Source organism: Poeciliopsis prolifica, unplaced genomic scaffold (assembly GCF_027474105.1).
Source record: "Poeciliopsis prolifica strain line A6 unplaced genomic scaffold, Auburn_PproV2 SCAFFOLD006, whole genome shotgun sequence".
In the NCBI taxonomy this organism is placed as follows: domain Eukaryota; kingdom Metazoa; phylum Chordata; class Actinopteri; order Cyprinodontiformes; family Poeciliidae; genus Poeciliopsis; species Poeciliopsis prolifica.
Genome location: NW_026562381.1, coordinates 14,492,018 through 14,514,763, shown reverse-complemented (window position 1 = coordinate 14,514,763; position 22,746 = coordinate 14,492,018). Strand labels below are relative to the sequence as shown.

General features: G+C 37.1%; 1 protein-coding gene across 3 annotated transcripts; it reads right to left on the bottom strand.

Moving 5' to 3' along the window:
- Positions 1–246: 246 nt before the first annotated feature.
- On the bottom strand, positions 247–22,442 carry LOC129360459 (protein transport protein Sec24B-like). Of its 3 annotated transcripts, none has more exons than XM_055030698.1 (24): positions 22,152–22,442; positions 19,219–19,878; positions 18,596–18,751; positions 16,678–16,809; positions 12,225–12,308; positions 11,404–11,567; positions 11,141–11,325; positions 10,961–11,063; positions 10,381–10,507; positions 10,185–10,294; positions 9,921–10,033; positions 9,577–9,695; positions 8,654–8,709; positions 8,342–8,548; positions 7,230–7,353; positions 6,682–6,840; positions 6,423–6,596; positions 6,218–6,328; positions 5,477–5,652; positions 4,859–4,996; positions 4,528–4,632; positions 4,163–4,255; positions 3,575–3,678; positions 247–1,110 (listed from the first exon to the last, which is right to left on the bottom strand). In XM_055030698.1, the coding sequence occupies exons 1-24, from the start codon at positions 22,243–22,245 to the stop codon at positions 996–998; spliced, it is 3,609 nt and encodes a 1,202-aa protein (XP_054886673.1). In that variant the 5' UTR covers positions 22,246–22,442; the 3' UTR covers positions 247–995. The 3 variants fall into 3 exon arrangements, with proteins under 3 accessions (XP_054886673.1, XP_054886674.1, XP_054886675.1); XM_055030699.1 differs by having other exon boundaries at positions 10,381–10,504; XM_055030700.1 differs by lacking the exon at positions 16,678–16,809.
- Positions 22,443–22,746: the final 304 nt, after the last annotated feature.

Genomic DNA, 22,746 nt, shown 5'->3' with positions numbered 1-22,746 from the left:
TGGATGCAATACTCAATAATGTCACAATTAACAGCTATAATCATTTAAATTCTCAACTGGATTAAGTTAAGCTGATTTCTAAAATTTGAAAAATGAGGAAAAAGTAACTGAAGTTCAGAAATGTTGAGAAATTTAAGTTAACTCATGAGATGAGAGAGAAGTCAATGAAAAACTGTTTTCTTTATTCTGGGATCAACTTTAAGTGATAAAACCTAAATAATTAAAAAAAAAAAACTCCACATTAAGTCAACTTTTTTCTTTTTATTTAATAAGCTGGTTCATAAATTATCACACATAAAAGATTCTTTTCAGTAGTTACAAAGTGGATATCGATCTTAGCGCTTTAAAAAATAAAATCAATGAGAAGGAAATTGCAGACGTTTGGAAGATTGTGGTTGATGAATCCAAAGTCCTCTCAGCGGACCAGAGAGGAAAGTTTAAGGAAAACAAAACATCCGACCCAGTCATGTTCCCAAGATGGCCGTCATCTAGCAGCAGACAAAACCAAGACATGCCGTTTGCATTTCTAAGCACATGCCAGATTCTTGTTCTACGTTCTCCAGTGTGTTCAAAACGGGGGAAAGGTAGAACACAGTAGGCGAGTTTCAGGATACATTTCAACTAGAGAAAAAAACAAAAACAAAAAAAAAAAATAGCACGACCTACAAGTGAGGCTCACAAAAACAAACTGAAGTAAGGAAGTGGCATCTTCATGGCTCGACTTTGATTTCTTTTCTCTGGATTGAACCAGCTCAATCTTCACCCGGTTGCTCATTCAAATTCGTATAACATCTTAAAACTTCTCTTTCTGACAGCTAAAACTTTTGATTCAGAAACTTCCATGATGGATTTATTCACCGAGTCCGTCTGAAGGATGGAGAGGAAACTCATCTGGCTAAAACTGGCCTAGCACTAGTTCATACTCAACGAGGCCGGAGTCTCTTCTCCCGTCGGTTTGTGGAACGTCTGAACGTCTTTCTGGACGATACAGGAGCCTACTTGGACATTTGCTGCTGAATGTGCTGGAGGAACTCATGGTAGGATGACGCAGACTCAGACCGGTCCTCCACCAGGTGCTGGAACAAGGTGGCCTTCACTGACGTGTCGTCTCTGCAAGAGAAAAAAAGATGAAAAAGAATTATTGGCATGCGTTGTTGCAATATTGTATAAAAAGGTTGAAAGGAAAAATTGGTAAAATGTGGCATGAAAGTAATTATTGGTTGCAGCACTACATTTAGTTAAAAAAAAAAAAACAATAATAAAGTAACATATAGCAGAATTATTGGCATTCTGAATATTTACGATAAAATATTAATGAATATTTATCAATTCACCCTTTTAAGCATTGGTCAGAGTGCTTTAAAATCTTTAATAGGTAATCATGACTTCCTACTTTGCTCTAGAATAGGTATGACATGAAACAGAGGCCCAATACCAAATAATGATACAAGACATTTAATCAACTCCACAGAGAAATGATTCCCCAGACAGAAAACCAACGTTCATCCATGTGTGTTGAAGCTAAATTTTACAGAAAACCTCAGATTAAAACACATAGATCTATTTTGTTGTATAGTTCGACCTTTTCAAGTGTTAAAGAGGAGTCAAATATTTCTGATACACATAATTTCATGTAAATAATCCATATAATAGGACTTTTTTTTCAACTGTACGTACTGGGAAATATTTTCCCCTAAATTTAAGCTGCAGCAATAAAAATCCTTCCTGATTTGATCACACAGTCCGTTTTTCTTCTCTACTTTATTTGCTGGTTTCTAAAGTAAAAACATGCTTTTGTTTCAAAAGGAAGATCTGAGGTGGGTTGAGGTGGGTTTTAATGGGCCTCCATCTGTTTTTGGACATTAATTTTAGGGAAATGAAAGTCAGCTTTGCTGTCATTTCACATCACCACACAAGCGGCCATTGAAATACCACTCAGCCCATTCGTCCTGACATCAGTGGCGTAAACATGTGGTTGAGTAACAATGCGGCACCGCAAGCAGCTTAGGAAATTGAAACAATGCGTTCCCAGTAGATGCCATTACCGCGACTCCCAACCAGTGACCTCACTGCGTTTCTACTCTGGAAATAGTCTTCAGTTGACCTCAGACCCGTGTCTTCTGCAAGAAACCGTCTCCACCCGGTTTCTGTTTGCCGTTCTGTTGTTTCATCATAATAAAATGAGGCTGAACATTTCTAACCGAATCCAATTACAACAACTTTTACAACAAAGCTTCATAGTCTATGTTCATTTTTACTTTCGAGACAAAACCTGAAAAACTAGGTCCTAAAAACATGTATGTATGACAGGTTTCGTTAATGTATGAAGCAATTTCGCTGTGAGCAAACAGATGAACAAAGTTGAGCAATTTAATGTTTCACAAGAACTAGTTCTAATTTCAGTTCCCACAGACTAGGAGTTATTAGTAGAAAGGCAAATTCACATGTTTTATGATTCATTTCATAGCATCTACACTAAAGTGCTTTATGAAACATGAAGGCAAATCATCTTGAACTATTACATTAGTTAAAACATCCTCCTGTAATATCTTTGTTTCTGAAATGTTAATTTTATTTTAATTCTGTTGTGGTTTGCAAGTGAAATTTTTCTATATTTTCTACTTTGAAATCCCAAAGTTCGTTATTTTACAGCGGTTTTGTGCAATACACTACACCAGATGGCATATAACTGGGAAGTGGACAAAGAGACGCAAGATTTTAATCCTTCTTCCAAAGTGTGGCATGCATAATTAATCATGATTCCTCTGATTCTGAAAGGTCCAACTGACTTCAGAAGTGAACTTATAAATACATAAGGAAACTCTCGACTCAATCTGATGGCCCATTGGTCCTGCACCAAAATACGGCTGAAACCAATGATTACTTTAGTAATCGATTAATCGATAATTCTGATGATTAATCGCTAAATCAGATATAAAAAAGGCATGTCATACAGATTGTTTTATACAACCTCTTATAAGCCTTTTTTTTATTATGCAATATTAGAAATACTTTAAAAACTTCAAATAAAGAAAATTCTTTTTTTTTTAAACACAAAAAAAGTAATTTCCTTAGTAAATATGAAGTTAAAACTATTCCACTTGAGGAGTTTTGGGTGAAATACATAGTTTTTATCTTAAATGTAAAATGTACATATTTATATAGTTTTGGTTTATTTATTGCTCTGCATATGGTTTTTCAACAAATGACTTGTTTTGAATCTGCATAATCAAGTTAACGATTGATCAACCACCATATTGATTGATGATTATTTTAATAATTGATTAATCGTTTCAGTCCTACATTGGAAGGTAGTTCCATACAGTATGGGGGTCACACACTTTAAGACTTTAATGTCTTAAGGTTTTTCAACTTTAAGACGTGTGAGAGGTGTGAATACTTTTGCACTTTTGTCAACAGGTGTTCCAAAATACAGTTTGAACTAATGAAATAAAGCCAAATAAAAACACATTTAATGGAAAAAGTTTTTGATAAACTCCCTCATTTATGGGGGGTGGACTGTTCAGAAAGAAGCATCAGGCACAGAGTGGGATGTGAGTCCGGTTCTGCTTACTTGACGATGTGGATCGGAGAGCTGAACGCTCTGTTGTCCTGCAGCCAGTCGAGAAACGCTCTGACTCTTTCCGACAGAGGAGTCTGCAGCTCAGGAATGTGATTCTGAGCGTGACAGGGACAGAAAGAGGACAGCCAAAACATCAGCCAACACTGTTCTTACTATGTTTCAGACAATGCAGATTCCCTCTGTCATCCAAGTTACACAATGGAGTCAACAGACACATTCCTGTGGATGGAAGCGCGGTGTGTAGGTAGCGCTAGGAGTAATCTCTCTATTGTCACAGAAATAAAAAACGCAGCACAAACAAGAGGCTGACATTTGTTGTTTATTCTGGGTGTTTCCATCACACCCACCATGCAGTGATTTTTGAACTTTCTAGGTAGTTTGAAAAAAGAAATCTGAAAAGCTTCACCAGCAAATCTGTTTTGCTGTATGAGTTGTTTTATTTTACCAGGCAAACAGAAAAACAGCAAATTTGTCATTTTAGAAAAATGATGACTTGCACCAGTGAGCTGCAGAAAGAGTTTATGCGATGCTAATATCCTGCAGTTTTTGTGTGTATTTTGTTGTTCAGCTCATACTGACCATGTTGGTGGGAATTGAAGCGTAGCTGGAGCAGCCCAGAACATCACGGATAAACATTTCATTGCAGCATTTGCTGATCCACAGGTAAAACACCTGGAGAGATAGGAAGTCATCGACAAGAATCAGAAATAATCATAACTGCAATGTCACAGTTAAGTTATCAATTAATTGGTTATTCTGACAATTAATCTGACAAAAAAGGCACATTCTGCAGGCTTTATAAAATATGTGCAAGCAAGAAATGTGAAAATAAGAAAAACTAGAAAAGACAAATCTAGAGAACCTAACAAAAAGTGAGGTGGTTAAAGATACAACTCGGGAAGGTGGATTCCCATTTGTTGTACAGAGAAACAACCTTTACTTACATTGCCACAGTCCATGAGGAACGCTCCATCTCTGCTGAGCCTCTCAGCAGAAAGATGCAGCAGGTGAGGCTGAGGAACTACAGTGTCATTCAGATGGAGCGCCCCCTAAAGGACACACAAAAAGGCTTCACTTAATGTAACAGAATACAGACACTACAAATCTACAATCATAATGACAAATATATAAAATAGAGACTGACTTCTCCGAGTGAAAACATGATTTTAACAATTTGTCAACTTTCCACTTCTAGTGTAGCAAACAACCTGAATCATGGGAATACAAATTTTCAAACAGGGCGAAATGTGAATATGTTTAAGTTAAACATCCCACCTGGTCAGACATGTTGTCCAGCCGGTACAGGTCAGGATGAAGCATTCGCATCAGCTGCGGCAGCGGCTGCGTCTTGAACTCACACATGGCGAAGATGCGCTCATCGAGCCGCGTGCTCGTTCCGGTCCGCAGCGCTTTCTGGAACAAACCGGAAAATATCTTCAGCCATTCATTTCTCCAATGTTGGAATATTTCTCCGATGTAGGTAATATTTAATTTATTAATCTATCAATCATTTAAACAATTAATTGAATAAAAATAATGGCACATTAACAATTTAAATCAGTTTTTTATAAAATATTAAAAGATACAAATAAATAATTAAATTAATTCCTAAATAAGAAAAACATTTCTCTTTAGTCATTTTGAACCAGTGGAAGCTAAAACTATCCCACTTTAGGAGTTCTGGTGAGAACATATTTACAAAGGTGTTTTCTCAAATGCAAAATGTATATATATTTTTTGCTTAATTACTGCTCTAGATGTTTGTTTTTTTACCAACTAATTGCCTTTTCTGAGTCTATATTTTCCAGTTAATAATTAACTGATTCATAAATTACTTCAGAAATCAATTACTCATGATTAATCACGATTCATCTTTTCTGCTCTAACTCCCACCTGTTTGAGTAGAGCCAGGATATAGAGTGGGAAAAGTCGCATGGCTGCAGGAACGACGACGCCTGACTGCTGCAGGTTCGACACGCTGCTTTTGTAGGCGCTCACAAAGTCCACGACGGCGTTCACCAGAGCATCACGAGCATCTGACAGGCTGGAAGATATCGATCGATCGATGGCTGGAACACACAGCAAAGATCAATTATAAAACCGGAGGGGAACAAACACCTATAAAAATGACTGATAACAGGGTTCGTAAAAACTGCAAAATCTGAGCAATTCCAATGCAAGTTTTCACACTTTGGAGATGAAACATGCAATACAGATCATATAATTTATTACTGTTTTTAATAATGTCTTGTGATAGAATTCAACAATGTGAACTAAAATGTAGCAAATGTTGGTGTTTAACAAATTTTACAAAAAATATTCTACAATTTAAATGACTGTTTAACTTCTAAAAATAATCTTTACTTCAGTTACAGTTATTCAGTTATTGATGAAAAAGACACTGAGCCATTAGAAACAATAAATATTCAGAAGTAAAAAAATGTTTCTGCTAAGTTTTCTGGCATTTAGGAAATAAAAATAATTTTATGCAGTTTGAATATCAAAATACTTTTCAAACATTGAAATTCAAGCAGCCATATCGACCCAGATAAGAATACATTTCTAAAATCTTTAGAAATAAGATCATTTTCAGTAAAACAATGGAAATTAAAGTGGTAAAAGATGTGAACTCACCCATGTTGGCTAACAGACATGTGATAGCCTGAACATCAGCTCCGGCGTAAACGTCGCTCAGCTGACTGACCACCGGCAGACACAGAGTGTGGACTCTGATCCGCCTTTTCCCTATACACCAACAAATTAGAAACATTACTTTTATTTCTATTATTTATTGTATCAGAAAATAATCAGCTTTATTAGGTGCTGAATTTGGGTTTACCTTTACTGGACGTGTAGAGCAGAGCAGCCTGAAAACAGGCCAGAGACGAATCAGCAAGAGAGTCTTCGATGGACATCTGGACAGCGAAGGCAGAATCTGGGTTCACATTAGCCAGCGACAGCAGGTCGGTGGAGCGCACAAAGAAGTTACCGTGGAACGTGTGGATGGATAAACCTGAAACCACATTATTTAGGTTTAAGTATGGCTTCACAGTAACATCTGAAAATGTAAAACTAGCGTCACATTTTGTTGGGGATACCTTTAGTGCATCGTATTCTCATGACGGCCTCGAAGCCGACCTTCCTGGTGAGGTAGCGCTCGAGGTCTCTCTGAAACTTCTCCAGCTGCGCCGGGTTGTGGATGTAATGAAAGGAGGGGTAGTAAAAGACGCTGCCCGCCGAGTACCTGGAGACACACGCTGAAAAAAATATGAATGTGAAAAGGATTAATAAAAAAAATAAAATAAAAAGATTCTTCATGTCTGAGGAAATTTAAAAGAGACTCGTTATGCAAAATTTTCTACTTTCATTTGAGTTTCTACTTCTTTAAAAAAAGAAAACACCCAGCTGCTTATTTGGTAATAAATTAATGTTTTTTGGCGTCTGGAAGATGAGCAGTTTCAAACACTTAAAGCCTGTTACCTAGCAACCCCGACAGAGTTCCGAAAAAGTGATCAAGAATAAAAATAAATTGATTGCTCAGGTTAATTAGATCTGGAGGAACATTTGAATTTCTTTATAATTGGAAATCCAAAAGCTTTTATCCTATAGAAGAATGAGAACCCAGAAGTTTCAAACCTGTTCTTACCCAGTGATGAAAGGTCGGCGTACTGTGAGCTGAGCAGGAACAGATCCACTCCAATCTGCTGCCCAGAGCAGTCCAGCGCCAGCTTCTTATAGAAATCTGTGGCAGGCCCCAGGTGCTGTGCTCCCTGAAGTTATCAGTAAAATGTAAAACAAAATTAGAACAATTTGAGATAAAAAAAAAAAGAGTAGATTAATTCATTTAGCTTTTCCATTTGAGATTTTCAGAAAAAGATTTTCCCATGACAGACCCAAAAAAAGCTAATTAGCTAACAAGGGTATGTTAGCAGCCAGTTAGTGGTAACCTCAACTGCCTCAAGTTACAGAACTCAATAAAGACATCTGGGCACAACTCAATTATTTGATAGACAGAAAGTTCCAGAAGAAAAATAAACTTATGAGATTAAAAAGTCCTGCCTTGACAAAATTTCAGACATTCAGTGAACTTATGTTGTTTTTAATGAATTTTAAATACAGGAAATTCATTTTAGATACAGGAATTTAAGACTGTATGTAGTTAAGACGAGGCTAAATTAATGACAATACATAACTGCATTTCTAAATTTGCTTAATGGAAACACGGCAATTTTGGAAAAAAAAAGAAAGAAAGAAAGAAAGAAAATTGTTTTTTGATCAAAAGCTTTGTCACTAGGATAAGGTTTCACATTTTTTGCATCACAAACTGGATGATGCCACAGTTCAAACCATGAAGAAGACAACAGGAAGCAGCTGTTGTATCATGACATAGCATGTTTTTTAGTAATTATTCACATACTTTTAATAGTGACTCTTGATTAATGGAAACTGCCAAATTTAGTTTCTTTTACATTAGTGGAATACTGTCGTAGTTTTGCACACATTTGTAATGGAAGGACAAAGCCATTTTTGGACGTGAAAAATGTTTTGAGCCAAAACTGACAGGATCCAAACTCTATGGAGAAGTCTCCAGCCACACTTGAAGTGCTGATTAACCGCTTCATTTGTAGATTAATGCAGCCTTCATTAAGGTCATTCAGTTGTTTCTTAGCACTTCAAATCTTGCCAGAGTCTCCACCACATCAGACCTTTTGATTCCAGAAACTTTTCCAAACTCCCCCATAATCAAAATCTATGAACCTTGGTGCTGGATCGCTGGTTCGGATCTTCTCTTGACTGCAGCTTTCCTGGTCCCAGAGTCGGAAGCTGAGTCTGGAACACCGTGACGCGACCGCCGGTGGGCGACATGAGCTTGAAGGCGGCCTGTAGGGCGGAACCGAGAGCGCTGTGCGTCTCTCTGCTCTGGCTAAACATGGCCGGTAGCGACGTCAACAGCTCCTTCACAAGCTGAGGAAGGAAAATCAATTTTAACATCCTCACATATGGTGTGAACATTAGTCAAAATGTTCATATGTTTTATGCCACTGCTAGAAGGAAAATGAAGACAAGTACCTCTTTACTCTCCTTTAGGTTCACCATCAGACTGTCATGTGATGGTATAAAAACATCTGCAAAAACAGTTATAGTGACATCAAAAGCAAAGAGTTTTACTATTATTTCTCACAAAATAGCATCTGGAAATGTTATAACTTCTCCTTAAATCAAATCTTGGATCTCGCATTCCTCTTTCCAGGAGAAGTTGACTGGTAGTAATTTAACTTTTACCTCAAACTGCATGATACAATTTAAATTCCACAAAATGAGTCATTTTTTTTTCTTTCTAAAGAAAAAGTCCAGATATCTAAAATACATTTAAATACTTTGAACCGATGGAATAACAGAAAAACATTAAAGATTAATTTAAAATGTTGTTATATCTTAATAAATAAACCTAAACATTTAGTTATTTTCACAGCAACTTGCCTGGAGACAAATCACCTTGTTAGAAGCCATTAGACCCGTCCAGTTAATTTTATAAAAGGTCAAAAAAATGAATTTCTTATCTGCTGCAACATAGTACTGAAAGGATCATTATATAAAAAATACTTTAAAAAATCAAAGTAGTTTTTGAAAGTCTGATTATTTTACCATGATCCAATTATTTAATTCAGAATTTTATAAAAGTATTGAAATATGTATGCATTTATTTATAACATAAATATATAATAAAGTTAATTATTTTAATATACATCTAAAATATTTAATATGTATAAAATATATTTTAATGAAATTATTACATAAATAAGCATGGAACTTTTGGTCTTTATTAATTTAATTCACTAAATTCAACATACAATTTTCTCATCAAATCAAATGAAATTATTAACAATATTTTAGAAATAAAGACAAGTATTTGTACTAATTATACAAAACCAACCAATGGTTAAAGCAGAGTTTTCCCATGTTTCTTTTCTAATGGGAGTGAAGAGACATACCGTCGATGTCCGACACCACCAGCATCTGAGGCTGAGACAGTCCCTCCTGGAGGTTGTAAAAATGGACGGTGTTGTCAAAGGTGAGGAAACCCACCTTGGTGCGCGCGTCTCCTGGCAACCTGAAATGCAAAACAGCATCCATCAGTGATTGTTTAGGCGGGAAAATGTCAACAAAACAAATGTTCAGGAAAAAAAAATACTCCAATATGAGTTTTCTATGGTGAGGGTGGATTCACACCAGCCACTTTATGTAATGTAATGTTTTTAACAGAACACAAAAATAACCTGAGTCAAAGGAAAATGCAGTTTTCAAACTATGCTTTCATTTAGTTGTCCAAACTCACTTGTCCAGGTTCTCCAGAAGTGATTCACAGAAGTACTTCAGGTATCCTGCCTCCACGGCGTTGTGAGACACGTCGAGCACAAACAGGTAGACCGCCGGCTGTGGGGGTCGCAGCTAACATCAGGGACAAAGACAGAAAGTAAGCTGTCACATCAAATGCTTAGATTCTTCTGTGTTTTCAAAGTTATTTAAAGAAAAATACAACACCTCCCTCTGGTGGACAAACAACCACATTACAATAACAGGAAGTTGTGGAGAATTTTACCATGTAGTCTGAGGAAGCGATGAACTCCACAGTTGAGTTTTGGACCTCTGGCCTTTTGTGAGGCTCTCCGTATGACCTTGTTACCGGGTTGTACATAAACTCATCTGGAACTAAACAAAACATAAAAAAGAAAAGTTTTAGATTTTAAACAAATTCTATAAAAGGATGAAGAAATCAGTACCTAAATGTTTCCTACCATCGTTGACTCGATAACAGAGGTTACACTTCCACCGGCGCTGGTCCAGGAAGGTGACGAACGGGTTGATGTACGTCCGACACGAGCGACACCGTACTATTGTGTTAGATGTTATCACTGGTAGCTGCTGCAGAGAGGATCAGGGGAAGAGTTAAAATCATCCTTCTGCTCAAGTTCTGACCTCTCCAAGTTGTTTTCGCCATTTTGTATCTTTTAGAAAAATAGTCTTATTTCTGCAAGAGCAGACGAACAAAGCAGGCTTTTATTTTCACGTGGATGAATGCATACAGTCTTTGACCCATTTATTTGTTTTGGGCAATAGAACTACTTTTCCAAATCAGTTTCTTTCACTTTAAAACTTTAACAAAAACTGCAGGTGTGTGTCTGTGTCTGGTTAGTTTTTGATTGAAATGTGTTTGTTTTTCATTCAGTGTGTAGAAAATCCAGTATGAGTAGCAATACTTCATAATAAAATAAAAAGTAAAAAGTACATTTTCTAAGGAAAAAAAAAAAAGGTGTTAGTAAATGCAACAGAGTAAATGTAACTAATTACTTCCTGGCTCTGAGTAAGAGCGGCTACCTGTAAATCTCTGAAGGGGTGAAGGAGGAGGCCCAGAGGGAGGCGGGCCTTGTTGAGTAGCGCCTGGGTTTGAGGGATGCTTGTCAAGGTGCACCTGAATGTTCTGGAGATCAGAGGAACAGACAATCAGGATAATAATAAGAAAAAGTGTTGAACAATGACGGCATGTGACCAACTTACTGTGGGCTGCAGTTGACCTTCTTCAGATCGGGGCTGAGGTTCGGCTCCGGAGCCTCCAAGGGCCTGGAAGGGAGCAGGTTCCTCTCCTGCAGCAGGTTGACCGGCCGGAGGGCCTCCATCTCCAGCTCTGGGACGCCGCTCAACCCTCCCAGAGCTGCAGAGAGCTGGGACAGGTTGGGGAAAGGCTGCAGAAGAAGAAATGGTTAGGAAAATAAAAAAATTAGAAAGATGTTCCTTTCTGCACAGCAGTTCTCTTCTGTCACCTGGGAGTACTGCTGGTAACCCGGCTGACTGTACATGCTGTGGGACGGGGAAGCATCAGGGTGGGAGGCCGGTCCGTGCTGATAGGCCGATTGCATGCTGTGGTAACCATAGCTACCAAAGGGCGGAGCCTGATTGGTCATGTTGCTGGAGGGCGGCATGGAATCTGTGCAAAAGACATTTCAGCATCAATATCATAATTAAAACAGGAACGTCTCAGTGTTTTGGTATTTTACTTTAACTATACCACTTTAGGAAGGTGGGATGTTTAATTTAATTTAAAAAAAAAATTACCATGCAACTCATTCAACCTGCTCCTTCACGACTACTTAACGGCCTACATTTTTATATCTGTGCATCCCTAATAAGCTTAGAAAGTTAACCTGCATGGACAAAAATTATACAAAACTCAGAAATTCTGTTTAATAATAATCATAAACTGTGTATTCTCCAGTTTTCAGTTTATGTATTCATCTCGTTCATATTTTGCTCAAGTTGAAAAAAAAAACAGGATCTCTTATTTGCGATGTTTCCATTAAACAAGAAATTATCTTTGTTCACATAGTGAATCATTAAAAAACACGATGCACCATCATTATCCTTCAACTTCCTGTCATCTTCTAGCTGGTTGTTGATCATGTGACTCGTTTGATACAAAAAAATTTTGTGAAATAATAAAATAATTTTAATGCAGGTGAAAATCCACTTCACTCAAGCACAAAAACATGACTTTTTTCTACATTGTGTCAATTGAGCAAACTTATTTTCACAATTCCAATTTGTGTAATTTTAAAGTAAATTGAAATGCAGTTTGATGTTGTACCTGGACAGCTGCCGCCTTCGAGGGAATCATAGTTGTTGGGAACTGGAGAGGCGCTGCCGGTACTGGAGGAGGAAGTGTCGCCGCCTGAGAGAGACAAAAAAAAAAAAAAAAAAAAACAGGCAGGAAGGATTTAAACATTTGTATAAATATTACCCAAGAGGGACCAAGAATACTGGGGTGACAGAGAACAAAACACGGTTAAAACAAGACATTAAATCCAAGTGTCAGTAGCAGGTAGAGGCAAATAAAAGTCAATGGGAAGCAAAAATAGAAAATAAAAAAAAAATCAAAGTGTGAATTTTTGTTTGGTGAATGCAATACTTTAACTCCCTCAGGCCTCTGAAAAACAGGGTCAGAAGAGCCAGAGGAGCAGCTTGAAGCAAACATGAAAGCTTGTCTTTAAGTCCTGAAGGAGTCGTTGTGCTGATGTTGTTTTGTGTGAAGCAAAAGCTTCAGAGGATTGGAAAAAAGTAAAGTTGAGAGAGAAACAGAGGTTTCTACCAGCACCAGAACGTTCTGAGCCAAACTGTACCACACTCAGAAACCCAAGTTAATCCCTGTAAGGTGCTAAAAGAAGCTAATAAAAACAATAAAAACATTGTTTTTTATAGTGACACCACTTTTTATGGTTTAATCTCCTTAAAAAACAGAAAAATAATAATCCGCAGTGAGTTTGACTCATTATTGACAAACTATGACGAGTGAACGCAGACGAGTTTCTGATTGGCTTATAGAAATCACAATTAGACGCCGATTTTTGAAAGAAGAATGAAAATCAAACTCGATTCGCGCCGTTATTTTACAGAAAAGCTTTACACTGATCATTTAAATGTATTGAGAATAAGTGGTGCCATTTAACTTTTTCATAGTGTTTTTTTTTTTTTGTGCGTTTTTGGGAAGACTTGGGAAAGTTTCTGAATCCTGTTATTCATTTCTGGATGTGAATTTAACCCATTTCTGTGTTGTAGAATGTCTTCGGATTATGTTTTTTGTGTACTGGTACTTTAATTCAGTTAAATTAATTTAGTAATTAGATGAAACATGGAAGTGGATTAGACATCCACTCCAGACATCCAGGGCTTTTTATGCAGTTTGTAGTGATGATGAAGTGATGATGAAGTCATTTTTCTGGATTAAAAAACAGAAAAGTCAGACATGGACAATAAAGTTCTTAATCCAATCAAATTTTAGTTATGAGCCTTATTATAATTTTTAATCAAGTTAATTGAAGGGTTTGTCAGTAATTATTTGCATTTTAATTGAAAACCCTAAAGTAAACATTTTTTAATTTAACATTTTTGTTGAACAAAGTTATTGAACAAATAGACATATTAGCTCAATAACAAATATGTTCATTGTTTTTAATCTGTTATTCAGGCTATTCAACCATTAGATTCGTGCAAATTGGTCCATTCAGCTGTTTATCGTTTGTGCATCAGTCCTCTTGGCTACAAATATGCAAGCTTCACATTACGGCAAAGTGTGAAACACTTATGGTGAAATGTCCATGATTTAAAGAATTAATGATGTGGAGAAAGCAAGTGTATGTTTTTTATTGTTTAATATTGTGCAGCATGCTAAATATTAAATATTTGAAGATTTTGCCAAAAGTAAAACAGATTGAGCCTACCTTGTTTACCAGAAATTATAACTGAAAAATCCCCTTTCTTTTTGTCCTTCACTTTAATATTTATAGAGGACAAAATGCTTAAATATAATTTTATTGAGTGCAAACAGAGTACACACGTTCCTCCAACGCATGTCCAACTCTGGGCAGGATTTCCATAAGGATTAGGTGGACAGAATATTTGAATGAAGCCATTAATCCATGTGGGTCAAAGGGAGAGATCAGCAGCAAACCAACACACAGCAGGCCTGATGCTGGGAGCTCATTGGACAGAACTGGATCCAATTATCTAGCAGTAAATCTGAGCAGCAGACGCCGGGATTATGAGCTCTGAGAGAGGCGGACCGCTAAGCATTCTCAGAGACACTTGTTACACCTCTTCCTACAACGTTCAGCTCGGTGGCACATCTCCTCTCTTGTAGCATGACTTCACATCATTCTGGTTCCATCACAGATTATTCATGATAAAAACACTTTTCAAAGTGTTTGATGTGCTTCTAAAAGTTACACTGATCTTGTCATCAGTGCTGAGAAGAAAAGGAAGATTCACAGAATCTGGAATGCAAGAAGCAACATGTGCTAAAGCAGATTAATAAAAGAAAAATTATATGTATATAGTATGCAGATTTTGCAAAAAAGAAACACTGGATTTGGTTTTTAACATGCAAGTAAGTGAAAAAATCTGAAGCATATAATTTACTTATGTCATTATTTTAGGAAGTCAATTATTGTTTTTTTTTTACCTTGGCCTCTGAGAGTCAATGTTTAAACAACTTTAGAGAAATTAATTTTCCAACCAAAAGTTAATAGAAACACTTCTGAATAGATTTTATTTCATTTTACGAACTCTGAAACTATTTTAGCAAACAAATCACAAAGAATATAAGATAATTTTTGTATATTTTGTACCAACTTCACAAAAGAAGTTGTCTAAACTCCCTCAAAATAAAGACAAAATATTTTCTCTATAATTTAGCACAAATCAACAATTTCAATATTTTCTGCAGAGAGCCGTTTTAAAATAAATAATATTATAGTAATAAATTATAAAATAATATTGATATAGCAGAATATTTTCCAATCTGTTTATCTTAATTTAGAGATAAATTAATGTTTTGCACAAAGAGACAAAGTGTGTTGCACCAAGAAGATCTGAGGAAATCATACGGGACAAACAGAAAGCTAAAACAAGCTTTTTCTAAGGGACATGCTAGTGCCTGATATCCAGACTCTCCAGTGAGGATCCGTAAACAAGCTGAGAGAGAGGCTATATTTAAACACATGTAAACCTCTGGCTGATAAAGCTCCAGAGGAGTCGTTACAGGCAGAACACCATGAAGACCGACTAACGGCACCATTTACGTCCCTAACATGCACAAATTCAGGAATACAACATTATTTCTTAAATGTAATATGTTGGTACTGATTTTAGGATTTGCAATCTCGTGGATTTCAGATTAAATATTGTATTAATATGAAAATGTCATTATTTTCATAAAAGTAATAGATTCCCAAATCAAATATTGAGAAAATCATTAATGGTCTAGGACAACTCAAGCACCAGAATAAAAATCACTTTCTTATTCCCTTTTTTAAAAAAAAGCAATTTTTTTTTAATATAACTCAGTTCTGGATAACGATGCAAATACACAACATTATGGAAATTACAGAAAAACTATCGACTTATTTCTAGCCTAAGTTAATTGTTTGCATTTCAAATCCAAATGACATTTGAGCATAAATGGAAAACATTAAAATGAAGGATTGCTGTGGCAGCAACGGCATTTAAACCGCATTTCCAGTCAACCATGAATGATGCAAAGCACTGTTAGTTCAGAGGTCAACTGTTGCCTATAAGCTGTGAACATTCTGCATATATAAAGCAAAACGATGCAGCTCATGCCTAGAGCTCACTGAAAACACTAGTAGACTAAATAGTTAGTTTTCCAGTGCGTCTTAGGGATGCACTAAGAAAAAGAAAACAAAGAAAAAGTTGCACCTGTTTTGTTGAGTGCCACAATTAACAATAATTTTAGTCTTTATCTTTTAGATAAAAGATTCAAATAAATAATTCAACTCCTTTGTAAAATAAGAAAACAAATATTTTATTGCCTAACATGCAATAGCATTATCATTCCCTTAGTGTGTTTGAGCATTTGTTTGATATTTTGATATATGTGAAAATCTCAAACATTTTTGCTGGAAGATCAACACTGTGCTGAAAATCATCCATACTACGAGTTTTATTTTTTTTTATAGAATGTAAATCAGGTTAAGCTACAGCTAAAACTATCACTTCAGAATATCTGGGCTAAACATAATTTACAGAATTATTTTCTATATCCTAAATGTAGATATTTTTTGGCGTAATTCCTGTTCTGAGTTTGTTGTTCTTTCAGCAAAAAACTTTTTAAAGTCTGTACTCTACTTAACAATAGATTACTAAATTATTGGACAATAATTACAATAAATGATTTATTCTGATTCATCGTTTTGACCCAATCTAAATCTTTACATCCCAACAGCATCAAAATTACAGATTTTAATTTGTTTGTGATTTTTCTAAAAGAAAAAAAAACAAGACATCCAGATAAAGTATGAGAAATGTTGCTTTAGACGAAGAAGGAGGGATCTGATTAGTCAGTAAACTGATTAAAGGGGATTTGTTTGAATAAGATAATTTACTCAACAGGAACAGAACCGTGCACAGGACAGGACATTTCAGTTAATGTTGATGCTTAAAGGAGCTGCAGGAGCTTATGTGGATGAAAAAAGCAGAAACAGGTGGGAGAGGGGTGAAGTTTGGAGGTAAAATCTAAAGCAGACCTGCTTCCTCATCCTCATCCTCCTCCTCCTCATCATCATCAGTGCTGGATGACGAGGGGGCTGCAGCTGCGCCTGAGGTGGTGGCAGAGGCTGAGCTAGCTCCACTATTAGCAACATATCCGTACCGCAGGCCTGTTGGAAGGGGGATCGGGAGAGGATCATCAGAAAACTATCAGGACTGAGCGACTAACAGCAGAGGGGCTCGGAGTGTGTGTGTGTGTGTGAGTGTGTGAGTGTGTAATGTCTATCTACATTTCCCCTCAGTCTGTTTTCCTTCAGTATGGAACAGAACTGCTTTTACCTTTAGAAGAATTAAAACCAAACCATTCAATGATGTTTTTTTCCTAAATAATATCATCTCAGAACTTCTAAAACAAACTGAAGTCGACCTTTTTTGCTTATATATCGAGGGCTGGACAATGCGGCTGAAAATCTTAACGCAGTAAAAGCGAATCATATCAGTTGATATATGTACATATATATATATTGATATTTAAATGTATTTGTTTTAAATATCTGAAATAATTTTAAACTTCTGCTTTATCCACAGTTTTCACTCCATGGCCTTGTTTTTTTGTTTTTTTTTAGCAGTAATCAGCGACAGTGAAACATTCAGCTGCTGCTGCAGCAGTTAATCTACAGGTTGTGCTAGGTAACCACAGCATGAGTAAGTCTGTTGATTCCACTCATTTTTTTCCCCCACATCCCCCAGAATGCTGAGCTGTTAAGGATCGGAGTTCTGTGAATAATTTAAAGATTGAATATTCTATTTGATGTATTGTCTATTGATAATGATCACGTGTCTATTGGAATATGAATTGTTATTGATTTATTGTCCAGCCCAACAAAACCAGTTAACAGATTGGCAAAATGACAATTAAAAGAATGTCATTTTGCAAAATACAATGAGGCAAAATACAATTCAAAAATCACAGATGAAAAACATTTATTAGTTTTCTTTATATAACACAAGCAAGAGGAAAACATCAACAAGTGGCTCCCATGTATGCCTTATCCTTTTATCCAATTTTCTAAAGCTGATAGTTTGAATCAGAAGAAAACTATGATCTAAAACAGACAAATAATGTGGAACCATGCTAACATTAAGCATAAAGAACAGCTCAGATATCACTGTTGGAGTGAAGCTGACAGGAAACCTCCCAAATTAAAGAAGAGTGGTGAAAATATGCAATAAAAAAAACAGAACTCAATTTGATATCCAAATACATGACTGTACACAAACTGTACTACTGAAACAAACTGAAATGTTTGTACAAATAAACAGCTCTCTTTCTAAAGTCTGAGGCTGTGCAGGTGGGTTCTCAGAAACTTAAAAAAGAAAATACAAGTGCAACTGGTGCAGGTTTTCTGCTGTACTTCTGATAGCATCAGCAAAGAAAACTATGGATCAGAAACTGGCAGCACATTTCTGACCCTAAAGATTTGCATCGAGGTTCAGACACCTGCACATCTGACAGTGTTTGGTGTGCACAGCAATTTCATGTGTGCTGAATTGGAAGTGCAGCTGTGACCATCTAAACCTTTCACAACCCTTCCACGCTTGCTTAGTTCCACGCAAGTTTCACTGTCAGAGCTGAGCTAAAAGAAACAAAACTATAACGCCAGTTTCTGAGACATTAAAATTAAGACAGATTTTTTTTTTTTACCAGATCAGAAAATCTTGAGTTTTAACAAATTAAATCTTCAAAACACCAAAAATCTGATTAATCGATTTATTGTTCAGACCTACCAGAAGATAGAAAGAAATGATACGATGCGTAATCTGGTCTGTGAGCAAAAGATCTTTAAACACAAACATGCATCTTGTTTGTGAAGCTCCATCTTTGCACTTTTGTAAATAAAGAGGCAGACGTCTACCATTTTTCAATATAAAACAGAAAAATAAGCATTTATTTACCTTGGTGGTGGCTTGGGGAGGAATGGACCGAAGCGGAGGGGGTTTCTGAGGGCGGGCGGTTTCCATCCGCACCTCCGCTGCTTTGTGTCACCCCACTGTAGGAGTTGTAGTTGTGGCTTTGGTCATAGTGTTGGTGGATGTTGTTTTGGACAGCAGCTTATCACAGAAAAACAAATAATATTGTTATAGGATGACTAAACTAAGACAGAACCATTAAAGTTTGGAAACTAGAATTAGATAGGAGTTGTAAATTGGCAAGACACCATCTGTCAATCAATTGAGTGGGTTTGGCAACAACTGACCAATCAGGGGTCACAATTTGATCCAAAATGAAACACCCTTAACCTGGAGGAACTGAACCCACTTTACCTGTGACAAATTTGTTGCAGTCAAAGAGATTTGGTGAAAAAAATTAAGTAAAATGGTAAATGTTCACATGCAATTATAAGCAAAACCAAACACTTTAGCATTGTGCCAAGTTATTTAATAAACAAAAAATAAATATTAAAGCTCAGTATGTAACCTTCATAAAAACATGTTTTTTCCACATTGCCATGGCGTCATGTCAATTGGCAAAGAAAAACAACAACAACCCACATGATCAAACTTTCTCCCTGGTATACCTGTGCTTCCTTTGCCATTCACTGTCGCTGCCATTTGTTGCCCCGTGCCGTACCCTGGCTGCACTGCCGTTGAGGCTGGAGGCAGAGCGCTGAACTGATGCAAGGGCGCACCCATCTGGGTGGACATGACTCCAGGTGCGGAAGTGTTGGAGGAAGTGTGGGGAACATACTGGCTGCTCGCTGGGCCAGATGGGTATGAAACATCTGGGTAGACGGGAATGCCAGCTGGCGATGAAACCAAACTAGGATGCTGCTGCTGCTGCTGATGGTAATGATGACGGGGCTGTGCTGGAGACGCTCTATATGCTTGTTGACCATAGTAGGGCCCTGGAGTGGTGTACAGTGTTTGCTGCTGCTGGAACGCCTGTTGGCTGAACTGGGCATTTGAAGGTGGGGGTGCTAAAGATGGGAGATACGGCTGAGCGGGAGGTGGAGCAGAGTATGGAGACGGTGCTACTTGATGCTGAGGGAGTTGTGTTTGCTGCTGCTGATGTTGGTGGTTGTTTTGGTAGTAGTTCTGACTGTGGGCACTGCTTGTGATTGATGCTTTGCTGGGAGCGGAAGTGGCGTGGCTAGGGATGGAGGAGTAGCTCTGCTGTGGAGGCGGGATGCCATAGTAACCTGCATGAGGGTACATCGATGGGTGGGTTGGTAGTGGACCTGTAGAGAAAGAGAATAGATGTCAAAAAAGAGGCAGTCTACATTTCAGGCCTGAAATCTGAATGAGCCTTCAGAGTCACATAAAGACAGTTACAAAGTCAGCCTTTTATCGCCTGAAGAACATTTCTAGGATTAAATGACTAATGACTCAGCAAGATCTTGAGAAACTCCTCCATGCTTTTGTATTTAGTTAAAATTGACTGCTGTCTGCATTCTCACAAAAACCAGGAGGATATAGCAGTTCTGAACTCCTTACTCTGGCTCTTTGTAGCTCAGAGAACAGACTTTAAAAAACTGTTCTTAGTTTATAAATCACTGAACAGTTTAGCACCACAGTACATTAAAAACTATTGTATCAACCTTTCAGACCACTGAGGTCTACTTTGCATCCCCAGAACTAAACATGAAAAAGCAGCATTCAGCTTTCATTCACTTCTCAACTTCCATAAAACTGCAAACTGCTGAAACACTAAGTTTCTTTAAATAAATATTAAAAATCCACCTGTTTGGAGTCGCTTTTAATTTATAGTAAGTAGAACATTGAGTAGCATATTTTATGTGTATTTTGATTATGGCATTTGACAAAATGTAATGTTTAGTGCTTGTCTTATAATTGATGACTGTAAAGATGACTCATAATTTATTTCACTTCTTATCTGTCTCACTACAGATCAGAAGTGAGATATTATCTCACTACTTAAGATAATATGAAACTTAAATAATTATAGCTGAAAACTCAAGATAAATCTGTGGTCTGTTTACTGGTGCCAAGTCTTTCCTTAAAAACATCAGAAATTTCAAAAATCACAAACAAACTAGAGAAAGCAGAATAAAGACTGGGCAGATAATACAGCATCAGATTACCAGCAGTGCAACTACCACAAACAGAGAGGAAGAAAGCTCAAATTAATGATTTATTTCTGAATAACCCTGAGGAAAGCCCCGACTCCGACAAGAGATGTTGGTACCCTTTCACAGGTTCTCAAGTGTGAGTACGCTCACATCCCTCAGCGTCTAATCACAGATCCTCAGCTAGACTACATCATACAGGAAAGCACTCCAACTGCCGTCCCAAGTGAACAAACATAAAATAAAATCACCTGTACTCAGGTTGCAGCACTTGGAAGCACCAGACTGCACACATCAGTACTACCAGGAAGATCTTACGAAGCCTGCTGTACACCAACAAGTCTGATCTAAACAATAAATTCAATTATACTAAAAACTGAAACTATAATTTACAATAAATATAAGCACTCTGCATTTATTTTTCATATGTATAGCCGTGGTTAATACTCTCATTTCATATCCCATCTATATTTACACTGTTAAGAACAAGCTAATGTAAAACTATAAAAGCTGCTTGATCATATCCCAAAATGTAAAATGTTACACAGCCGTTAATAAACAGACATATTTATGAACAGTATCACTGTTTCTCTTGCACAGACATTTCACCATCTGTCACTGTTTTATCTTACATAAGGCCCTCTAAGATTTTATATTTTTCTTTACCTATTTTTTGCTCCTTAATACTTTGTTACTTTTGTTTGTAAACTTCAAACCTAATGACACTGTATTGTCTTGTGGGTAGCAGAGTTTATTATTTTATCAGAAAAAGGAATACAAAAATCAATTTAACTCAAAAGTATCAAACTTTCTTTATCTTTCATATTTTTAATAAAAGATGAAGCCATAAAATTAAAGTACATACTATCCTAGGGATTAGGTAGGAAAACTTTAATGACAATCTGTAAACACTGCACAGCGATTGTTCTGTAAAATTAGTAAAAGTTTTTCCTCATTTTCTTATATCTGCTAAACAATTTTACATATTGTACAGTCAGGGCTTGTCGCATTTTAAATACTCGTTCATCAGACAACATAAAAATAAATGTAAAAGCTACTCGTACCTGCAATTTTAAATTAATAGTTGTTTTCGGAACTTTTGCCATTAAGTGTGAAATGATTGCGCACAATCTGTCTCACTTGCTAACACTTGGCTAACTTCAAGCCCGTTATCTCCATTGGACTGCATTAGCTTCGAGCTAGCAGGTCTTAGCACTTAGCTTTACCGCGAGATTGAATCATCACTTCTCACAAATAAAAAAATAGGGTTTCCTCTGTTAAGTCAAATTAAATCCGTTCAAAATAACAGTGGCGAAATAAAACGCCAAACGAAGAAACAGAAAGCAGAGTACAAAAAACAAGCCTCCACGGCGTTAGCATGCTAACAGCGGCAGGCTGGCTAATCGATCCTCCTGGCCTGTTACCGTTCTGACAGGGGGGCGCAGCTCCACCGTTCGGCGTTGGGTTCTGGTTGTAGCCCGCAGAACTGTCGAGGTTTGTGAACCCCGACGCAGACATCGCGCGGTGCTCCCGTTCTCACGTCCGGAAACACAAGGATGAGTGAACACACATGAGCGTCCGTGTCCCGAAGCCTGGGTACCCCCCACCCGCGACAGAAGCGGCAGCCGCTGATGGTCGTTGAAGACCCGGGCAGCAAAGCCAGGGAGGTCCGCTCAACTAGTGAGATGCTTAGGAGATTAGCTGACACCTGCGAGCGTTCATGTCACTCCCTCTGCTGGAGTTGCTATGCAAGTGATTATTTTTTCACATAACAGGTTGGTGATTCATTCACTAATTATGTTTAATAAAACATTTGAACATAGTAGCGTTAAAATATCCACGAAATTAGACCATGTTAGCAACTTTTTTTCATGTACACTATCCCATGAATTTTTAATAAATAGTTTCATAAGTCTTGATATGCAAATTAATTTCCAGGAAAAAAAGGAGTGTATAATTACCAGCAGGTGCATCTTTTAACATAAGATGTGCACCAGCTGTCTAAATCTGGACAACTAA